The following is a 10,549-nucleotide window of genomic DNA, read 5'->3' on the forward strand; positions in this document are numbered from 1 at the left end:
GGAGACCCGGTCTGATGACTGTCTCTCTACAGAGAGGGGGACTGGTGCGAGGTCCAGTCTGATGACTGTCTCTACAGAGAGGGGGACTGGTGGGAGGTCCAGTCTGATGACTGTCTGTCTCTACAGAGAGGGGGACTGGTGGGAGACCCGGTCTGATGACTGTCTGTCTCTACAGAGAGGGGGACTGGTGGGAGACCCGGTCTGATGACTGTCTGTCTCTACAGAGAGGGGGACTGGTGGGAGACCCGGTCTGATGACTGTCTCTACAGAGAGGGGGACTGGTGGGAAGCCCGGTCTGATGACTGTCTGTCTCTACAGAGAGGGGGACTGGTGCGAGGTCCAGTCTGATGACTGTCTGTCTCTACAGAGAGGGGGACTGGTGGGAGGTCCGGTCTGATGACTGTCTGTCTCTACAGAGAGGGGGACTGGTGGGAGACCCGGTCTGATGACTGTCTGTCTCTACAGAGAGGGGGACTGGTGGGAGACCCGGTCTGATGACTGTCTCTACAGAGAGGGGGACTGGTGCGAGGTCCAGTCTGATGACTGTCTGTCTCTACAGAGAGGGGGACTGGTGGGAGGCCCGGTCTGATGACTGTCTGTCTCTACAGAGAGGGGGACTGGTGGGAGGTCCGGTCTGATGACTGTCTGTCTCTACAGAGAGGGGGACTGGTGGGAGGTCCGGTCTGATGACTGTCTGTCTCTACAGAGAGGGGGACTGGTGGGAGGTCCAGTCTGATGACTGTCTCTCTACAGAGAGGGGGACTGGTGGGAAGCCCGGTCTGATGACTGTCTGTCTCTACAGAGAGGGGGACTGGTGGGAGGTCCAGTCTGATGACTGTCTGTCTCTACAGAGAGGGGGACTGGTGGGAGACCCGGTCTGATGACTGTCTGTCTCTACAGAGAGGGGGACTGGTGGGAGACCCGGTCTGATGACTGTCTGTCTCTACAGAGAGGGGGACTGGTGGGAGGTCCAGTCTGATGACTGTCTCTCTACAGAGAGGGGGACTGGTGGGAAGCCCGGTCTGATGACTGTCTGTCTCTACAGAGAGGGGGACTGGTGGGAGGTCCAGTCTGATGACTGTCTGTCTCTACAGAGAGGGGGACTGGTGGGAGACCCGGTCTGATGACTGTCTGTCTCTACAGAGAGGGGGACTGGTGGGAGACCCGGTCTGATGACTGTCTGTCTCTACAGAGAGGGGGACTGGTGGGAGACCCGGTCTGATGACTGTCTCTACAGAGAGGGGGACTGGTGGGAGGCCCGGTCTGATGACTGTCTGTCTCTACAGAGAGGGGGACTGGTGGGAGGCCCGGTCTGATGACTGTCTGTCTCTACAGAGAGGGGGACTGGTGGGAGGTCCAGTCTGATGACTGTCTGTCTCTACAGAGAGGGGGACTGGTGGGAGGTCCGGTCTGATGACTGTCTGTCTCTGCAGAGATGGGGACTGGTGGGAGGTCCAGTCTGATGACTGTCTGTCTCTAAAGAGAGGGGGACTGGTGGGAGGCCCAGTCTGATGACTGTCTGTCTCTACAGAGAGGGGGACTGGTGGGAGGCCCGGTCGTTGAACACGGGGATCTCAGGATACATCCCTAGTAACTACGTCGCTCCTGTAGACTCCATACAGGCTGAGGAGTGAGTACATTCACACACACACACACACACACACACACCTCTACTCACCAACTACAGTACAACATTTGTATCTGAACTGTAAGAAATATTGCGGTGACTGGTTGTCACGGTGATGAATTGTATGACTAGTGTGTGTGTGTGTGTGTTGCCAGGTGGTATTTTGGGAAGATGGGGAGGAAGGATGCAGAGAGACAGCTCCTGGGTCAGGGGAACCCCCGAGGAACATTCCTTATCAGAGAGAGTGAGACCACCATGGGTACGCACACACACACACACACACACATGCGCACGCACGCACGCACACACAGCTATACTTCGTTATTGTTTTGGGTACAGCTTCACCTCACCTCACCTCTCTCTCTCTCCCTCTCTCTCTCTCTATCCCTCCCCTCTCTCTCTCCCTCCCCCTCTCTCTCTCCCTCCCCCTCTCTCTCTCTCTCTGTCTCTCACCTCATCTCTCATTCTCTCTCCCCCCCTCATTCTCTCTCTCTCTCTCTCTCTCTCTCTCTCTCTCTCTGTCTCTCACCTCATCTTTCTCTCTCACCCTCCCCCCCTCTCTCCCTCCCCCCCCTCTCTCCCTCCCCCCTCTCTCCCTCCCCCCCTCTCTCCCTCCCCCCCCCTCTCTCCCCCTCCCCTCTCTCTCGCCCTTCTCTCTCTCTCGCCCTCCCCTCTCTCTCTCTCCTCTCTCTCCCTCCCCCTCCCCTCTCTCTCCCTCCCCTCTCTCTCTCTCTCCTTCCCCTCTCTCCTATCTCCAGGTGCCTACTCTCTGTCTATCTGTGACTGGGATGATGGTAAAGGTGACCATGTCAAGCATTATAAGATCAGGAAGCTGGACAGTGGAGGATATTACATAACAACACGCACACAGTTTGACACTGTGCAACAGTTGGTGGAGCACTACAAAGGTGTGGCTAGGGTGTAGGGTGTAGGGGGAAGTATATTAAAGCTAGGGGCTAGGGTGTAGGGCATAGGGGGAAGTATATAAAAGCTAGGGGCTAGGGTGTAGGGTGTAGGGGGAAGTATATTAAAGCTAGGGGCTAGGGTGTAGGGTGTAGGGGGAAGTATATTAAAGCTAGGGGCTAGAGTGTAGGGAGAAGTATATAAAAGCTAGGGGCTAGGGTGTACGGGGAAGTATATAAAAGCTAGGGGCTAGGGTGTAGGGGGAAGTATATAAAAGCTAGGGGCTAGGGTGTAGGGGGAAGTATATAAAAGCTAGGGGCTAGGGTGTAGGGCATTGGGGGAAGTATATTAAAGCTAGGGGCTAGGGTGTAGGGGGAAGTATATAAAAGCTAGGGGCTAGGGTGTAGGGGGAAGTATATACAAGCTAGGGGCTAGGGTAAAGTGCAGAGGGGGTATGGACTAGGGCTGAAGTATTGTTTCTGGACAAGGCCTTTCTCTGTATGTCCAAGTCTTCGGTAAGTCAGGGCCCTGTTTCCTCTCCTCTCTGTATGTCCAAGTCTTCGGTAAGTCAGGGCCCTGTTTCCTCTCCTCTCTGTATGTCCAAGTCTTCGGTAAGTCAGGGCCCTGTTTCCTCTCCTCTCTGTATGTCCAAGTCTTCAGTAAGTCAGGGTCCCTGTTTCCTCTCCTCTCTGTATGGCCAAGTCTTCAGTAAGTCAGGGCCCTGTTTCCTCTCCTCTCTGTATGGCCAGTCTTCGGTAAGTTGGGGCCCTGTTTCCTCTCCTCTCTCCCAGTGTCTGTCTGCCCTCTGGTGGTGCAGTCTGTTATAGCAGCATCTCTGCTATGTGTGTGTGTGCTAATTCCTGTGTCTGTATGTCCAAAATCCATTCTAGCATACTTAATATGATCAAGTAATGCATTATCAAGCACATTAAATAAGCAGCTGTGGCTAGACAGCATGGTGTATCAGTACTATTGGACAGCATGGTGTATCAGTACTATTGGACAGCATGGTGTATCAGTACTATTGGACAGCATGGTGTATCAGTACTATTGGACAGCATGGTGTATCAGTACTATTGGACAGCATGGTGTATCAGTACTAATGTGTATATGTTATGTGTCTGTAAGTTACACTGCATCACCAAAAGTATGTGGAAATGTATAAAGTGTATAAAATTGAGCACACAGCCATGCAATCTCCATAGACAAAATTTGGCGGTAGAATAACGTTACTGAAGGGCTCAGTGATTTTCAACGTGGCACCGTCAGAGGATGCCACCTTTCCAACAAGTCAGTTCGTCAAATTTCTGCCCTGCTAGAGCTGCTCCGGTGAACTGTAAGAGCTGAAGGTCTAGGAGCAACAACGGCTTATCCTTAAAGTGGTAGGCCACATAAGTTCACAGAACGGGACCGCCGAGTGCTGAAGCACGTAGCAAAAAAATCACCATGATTTTGGAAAAAGTTGTTCAGACAGCTGTCCACATACTTTTGGTCATGTAGTGTATCTATGTTATATATGTTATGTTGTGTTATGTATGTTAGTACTCTTTAGTGGATTAAGTAAAGCATTCTGTTTTATGTGTTCTATATGTGTTCTGTATGTGTTCTGTATGTGTTCTATATGTGTTCGTTGCCTTTGATCTCTTCATCCCCTCTCTGTCTGTCTGTCTGTCTTTCTCTCTATATATATCTCTCCCCCTCTCTCTCTTTCTCTCCCTCTCTCTCTCTCCCCCTCTCTCTCTCTATCCCTCTCTCGGTCTGTCTGTCTGTCTGTCTGTCTGTCTTTCTCTCTATATATATCTCTCCCCCCTCTCTCTCTCTCTCTCTCTCTCCCCCTCTCTCTCCCCCTCTCTCTCTCTATCCCTCTCTTGGTCTGTCTGTCTGTCTTTCTCTCTATATCTCTCCCCCTCTCTCTCTTTCCCTCCCTCTCTCTCTCCCCCTCTCTCTCTCTCCCCCTCTCTCTCTCTATCCCTCTCTCGGTCTGTCTGTCTGTCTGTCTTTCTCTCTATATATATCTCTCCCCCCTCTCTCTCTCTCTCTCTCTCCCCCTCTCTCTCTCTATCCCTCTCTTGGTCTGTCTGTCTGTCTTTCTCGCTCTGTCTCTCTCTCACTCCCATCAGAGCGAGCTGCAGGTCTGTGCTGTAGGTTGATTGGCAGCTGTAGGCGGGGCATGCCTAAGCTTGCGGACCTATCGGTAAAGACCAAGGATGTGTGGGAGATTCCCAGAGAGTCTCTCCAGCTCATTAAGAAGCTGGGCAACGGGCAGTTTGGAGAAGTCTGGATGGGTAGGAACAAGTTCTCTGTCTTTGCATGCCTCTTCATATCATTTAATCTCCCTCCCTCTATCCCTCCCTCCACCCCCTCCTCCCTCTCCACTCCTACCATCCCCTCCACCCCTTCCTCTTCTAGGCAGTAACGATGGGATGTGTCACTTCTTGACCACGCCCTGTCCCAATTCAACGCCCCTCACCCTGGGTTTGGGGCGGGACGCCTGGGAGGTTGCCCGGGAAACGCTGGCCCTAAACAAGAAGTTGGGTCAGGGCTGCTTCGGAGATGTCTGGATGGGTGAGACCGACTGTCAATCAATCAATCAATCAGTCACCTTCTTTTACTGTATGTTGGCACACTTTTTACAGTCTGTGTTCCAGAAGGACTTCTCAGAGTGTCTCTGGATATTCCTAATGTGGTGCTAATGTGGTGTTCCCTGTGTCCAGTTCAGTGTTAAAGTGTCTGTGTCTGTCCAGACCAGTGCTGTTCTGTGTCAGTGTTAAAGTGTGTGAGTGTGTCCAGTCCAGGAGGTGTTTTACTGGTCCAGCTTCATGTGCTACTGTAGCTTCATGCTGGTACTCCTTCTCTCCTCCCTTCTCTCCTCCCTTCTCTCCTCCCTTCTCTCCTCCCCTCTCTCCTCCCCTCTTTCCTCCCCTCCCTCCTCCCTTCTCTCCTCCCTTCTCTCCTCCCTTCTTTTCTCTCCCCTCTCTCCCCTCTCTCCCCTCTCTCCCCTCTCTCTCCCTCTCTCCCCTCTCTCCCTCTCTCCCCTCTCTCCCTCTCTCCCCTCTCCCTCCTCCGTTCCCTCCTCCCTCCCTCCTCCCCTCTCTGTTCCCCTCCCTCCTCCTCTCTCCTCCTCTCTCCTCTCTCCTCTCCTCTCTCCTCTCCTCTCCTCTCCTCCCTTCCCTCCTTCCCTCCCTCCTCCCCTCTCTGTTCCCCTCCTTCCTCCTCTCCCTCCCTCCTCCCCTCTCTGTTCCCCTCCTCCACTCTCCCTCTCTGTTCCCCTCCTCCTCCTCTCCTCCCTCTCTGTTCCCCTCCTCCTCCTCTCCCTCCCTCCTCCCCTCTCTGTTCCCTCCCTCCTCCTCCTCTCCCTCTCTCCTCCTCTCTCTCCTCTATCCTTCCCTCTCTCCTCCCCTTTCTCCTCCTCTTTCCTCCCCACTCTCCTCCCCATCCCTCCTCTAGTCTCTTCACCCTTCTCTCCTCCCCTCTCCCAATTGTTACCCCACCCTGCCTCCTCCATGCATGACCTCACCATCACTCTTTTAATGTGTGTACTATAACTCGGTGTGTAGGTGTGCGTGTCTGTATATAATTGTGTGTGTTTCTGCCACTGTGTGTGTGTCAGGTATGTGGAACGGCACCACCAAGGTAGCAGTGAAGACGTTGAAGCCAGGCACCATGTCTCCAGAGGCCTTCCTAGAAGAGGCTCAGATCATGAAGAGACTGAGACATGACAAGCTGGTGCAGCTGTACGCTGTGGTCTCTGAAGAACCCATCTACATCATCACAGAGTTCATGAGCCAAGGTGCTGCATGGACACACAGCATGCACACACATCTAAGCAAGGAAGCTCGCACACACACACACATACACACTCGCACACACACACACACACACACACACACACATACACACATACACACATACACACACACCACATGTTTTCACAATGATTTCTGACATGTATTCAACTGTGTGTACTGCAGGAAGCCTACTGGACTTCCTGAAGGATGGGGAAGGAGGAAATCTGAAGCTGCCTCAACTGGTGGATATGGCTGCACAGGTCAGAACACACAACCACCATCTTGGTCAACCACCATCTTGGTCAACCACCATCTTGACCACGTTCCTCTGGTGGTCGGGTGTTGGTGCCACCTCACACTCTGCTGCAGGTGGTACAAGTGGGGATAACGGGCACCTCTAACCCTTCCTCGTGTGTGTGTGTGTGTGTGTGTGTGTAGATAGCGGCAGGCATGGCGTATATAGAGCGAATGAACTACATCCATCGTGATCTACGAGCGGCTAACATTCTGGTCAGTGATAATCTGGTGTGCAAGATCGCTGACTTTGGTCTGGCCAGACTCATAGAGGACAATGAGTACACCGCCAGACAAGGTAAGAGAGAGTGTGACAACTCTTGATGAGAACAGGACTTCCTAAATACATTTGATTGATTGATTGATTGATTTTACAGGAGCCAAGTTCCCCATCAAGTGGACTGCTCCTGAAGCTGCTCTATACGGGCGTTTCACCATCAAGTCTGACGTGTGGAGCTTTGGTATCCTGCTCACTGAGCTCATCACAAAGGGACGCGTACCTTACCCAGGTAGGTGGGCGTGTCTTACTCTCTCCCTTCTTTTTTCCAGACATAGGATACCGTGTGTTACGAAACATCTCTGTACAGTGGCAATAAAAAGTATGTGAACCCTTTGGAATTACCTGGATTTCTGCATAAATTTGTCATAAAATTTGATCTGATCTTCATCTAAGTCACAACAATAGATAAACACAGTCTGCTTAAACTAATAACACACAAACAATGATACATTTTCATATCTTTATTGAACACACCGTGTAAACATTCACAGTGCAGGGTGGGAAAAATATGTGAACCCTTTGATTTAATAACTGGTTGACCCTCCTTTGGCAGCAATAACCTCAACCAAACGTTTTCTGTAGTTGCGTATCAGACCTGCACAATGGTTAGGAGGAATTTTGGACCATTCCTCTTTACAAAACTGTTTCAGTTCGGCAATATTCTTGGGATGTCTGGTGTGAACCGCTCTCTTGAGGTCATGCCACAGCATCTCAATCAGGTTGAGGTCAGGACTCTGACTGGGCCACTCCAGAAGGTGTATTTTCTTCTGTTGAAGCCATTCTGTTGTTGATTTACTTCTGTGTTTTGGGTCGTTGTCCTGTTGCATCACCCAACTTCTGTTGAGCTTCAATTGGCAGACAGATAGCCTAACATTCTCCTGCAAAATGTCTTGATAAACTTGGGAATTCATTTTTCCTGTTGATAGCAAGCTGTCCAGGCCCTGAGGCAGCAAAGCAGCCCCAAACCATGATGCTCCCTCCTCCATACTTTACAGTTGGGATGAGGTTTTGATGTTGGTGTGCTGTGCCTTTTTTTTCTCCACACAGTGTTGCGTGTTCCTTCCAAACAACTCAACTGTAGTTTCATCTGTCCACAGAATATTTTGCCAGTAGCTCTGTGGAACATCCAGGTGCACTTTTGCAAACTTCAGACGTGTAACAATGTTTTTTTTGGACAGCAGTGACATCTCCGTGGTGTTCTCCCATGAACACCATTCTTGTTTAGTGTTTTACATATCATAGACTCGTCAACAGAGATGTTAGCATGTTCCAGAGTTTTCTGTAAGTCTTCAGCTGACACTCTAGGATTCTTCTTACTTAACCTCATTGAGCATTCTGCGCTGTGCTCTTGTAGTCGTCTTTGCAGGACGGCCACTCCTAGGGAGAGTAGCAACAGTGCTGAACTTTCTCCATTTATAGACAATTTGTCTTACAGTGGACTGATGAACATCATGGCTTTTAGAGACGCTTTTGTAAACCTTTCCAGCTTTATGCAAGTCAACAATTCTTAATCTTAGGTCTTCTGAGATCTCCTTTGTTTGAGGCATGGTTCACATCAGGCAATGCTTCTTGTGAATAGCAAACTCAAATTTTGTGAGTGTTTTTTAAAGGGCAGGGCAGCTCTAACCAACATCTCCAATCTCATCTCATTGATTGGACTCCAGGTTAGCTGGCTCCTGACTCCAATTAGCTTTTGGAGAAGTCATTAGCCTAGTGGTTCACATACTTTTTCCAACCTACAGTCGTGGCCAAAAGTTTTGAGAATGACACAAATATTAATTTTCACAAAGTCTGCTGCCTCAGTTTGTATGATGGCAATTTGCATATACTCCAGAATGTAATGAAGAGTGATAATTTTTTGATCATGCAAATGAATCATGCAAATGAACTGAATCCCCAAAAACCATTTCCACTGCATTTCAGCCCTGCCACAAAAGGACCAGCTGACACCATGTCAGTGATTCTCTCGTTAACACAGGTGTGAGTGTTGACAAGGACAAGGCTGGAGATCACTCTGTCATGCTGATTGAGTTCGAATAACAGACTGGAAGCTTCAAAAGGAGGGTGGTGCTTGGAATCATTGTTCTTCCTCTGTCAACCATGGTTACCTGCAAGGAAACACGTGCCGTCATCATTGCGTTGCAAAAAAAGTGCTTCATAGCCAAGGATATTGCCGCCAGTAAGATTGCACCTAAATCAACCATTTATCGGATCATCAAGAACTTCAAGGAGAGCGGTTCAATTGTTGTGAAGAAAGCTTCAGGGTGCCCAAGAAAGTCCAGCAAGCGCCAGGACCGTCTTCTAAAGTTGATTCAGCTGCTGGATCGTGGCACCACCAGTACAGAGCTTGCTCAGGAATTGCAGCAGGCAGGTGTGAGTGCATCTGCACGCACAGTGAGGTGAAGACTTTTGGAGGATGGCCTGGTGTCAAGAAGGGCAGCAAAGAAGCCATTTCTCTCCAGGAAAAACATCAGGGACAGACTGATATTCTGCAAAAGGTACAGGGATTGGACTGCTGAGGACTGGGGTAAAGTCATTTTCTCTGATGAATCCCCTTTCCGATTGTTTGGGGCATCTGGAAAAAGCTTGTCCGGAGAAGACAAGGTGAGCGCTACCATCAGTCCTGTGTCATGCCAACAGTAAAGCATCCTGAGACCATTCATGTGTGAGGTTGCTTCTCAGCCAGGGGAGTGGGCTCACTCACAATTCTGCCTAAGAACACAGCCATGAATAAAGAATGGTACCAACACATCCTCCAAGAGCAACTTCTCCGAACCATCCAGGAACAGTTTGGTGACGAACAATGCCTTTTCCAGCATGATGGAGCACCTTGCCATAAGGCAAACGTGATAACTAAGTGGCTCGGGGAACAAAACATCGATATTTTGGGTCCATGGCCAGGAAACTCCCCAGACCTTAATCCCATTGAGAAATTGTGGTCAATCCTCAAGAGGCGGGTGGACAAACAAAAACCCACAAATTCTGACAAACTCCAAGCATTGATTATGCAAGAAAGGGCTCCCATCAGTCAGGATGTGGCCCAGAAGTTAATTGACAGCATGCCAGGACGGATTGTAGAGGTCTTGAAAAAGAAGGGTCAACACTACAAATATTGACTCTTTGCATCAACTTCATGTAATTGTCAATAAAAGCTACACTTATGAAATGCTTGTAATTATACTTCACTATTCCATAGTAACATCTGACAAAAATATCTAAAGATACTGAAGCAGCAAACTTTGTGAAAATTTATATTTGTGTCATTCTCAAACTTTTGGCCACGACTGTACACTGTGAATGTTTAAATGATGTATTCAATATAGACAAGAAATTCAATAATTTGTGTGTTATTAATTTTATTACCAATTTATATAGAAATCCAGGTAATTCCAAAGGGTTCACATACTTTTTCTTGCCACTGTATGTCTCTTTCTCCCTCTCTACCACTCCCTCTCCCTCCTCTCCTCTAGGTATGAATAACCGCGAGGTCCTGGAGCAGGTGGAGAGAGGCTACAGGATGCCCTGTGCGATGGGTTGTCCTGCCTCCCTCCATGAGCTGATGGTACAGTGCTGGCGGGGAGATGCGGACGAGAGACACACCTTTGAATACCTGCAGGGCTTCCTGGAAGACTACTTAGCTTCTCTAATAAACCTATA

The 10,549-nt window shown here is 49.6% G+C and overlaps 1 protein-coding gene across 1 annotated transcript in view; it reads left to right on the plus strand.

Annotated features, from left to right (window-relative positions):
- The window catches only part of LOC120027105 (proto-oncogene tyrosine-protein kinase Yrk-like), a 52,715-nt gene that overhangs the window by 39,655 nt on the left and 2,511 nt on the right, over positions 1-10,549 (plus strand). The window contains exons 5-13 of the mRNA XM_038971943.1: positions 1,532-1,630; positions 1,783-1,886; positions 2,386-2,535; positions 4,940-5,095; positions 6,141-6,320; positions 6,502-6,578; positions 6,757-6,910; positions 6,990-7,121; positions 10,363-10,529. Coding sequence (XP_038827871.1) covers positions 1,532-1,630; positions 1,783-1,886; positions 2,386-2,535; positions 4,940-5,095; positions 6,141-6,320; positions 6,502-6,578; positions 6,757-6,910; positions 6,990-7,121; positions 10,363-10,529 — 1,219 coding nt within the window. The remainder of the gene's footprint in view (positions 1-1,531; positions 1,631-1,782; positions 1,887-2,385; positions 2,536-4,939; positions 5,096-6,140; positions 6,321-6,501; positions 6,579-6,756; positions 6,911-6,989; positions 7,122-10,362; positions 10,530-10,549) is intronic.

This window comes from Salvelinus namaycush, chromosome 32, assembly GCF_016432855.1.
Source record: "Salvelinus namaycush isolate Seneca chromosome 32, SaNama_1.0, whole genome shotgun sequence".
Classification (NCBI taxonomy): Eukaryota; Metazoa; Chordata; class Actinopteri; order Salmoniformes; family Salmonidae; genus Salvelinus; species Salvelinus namaycush.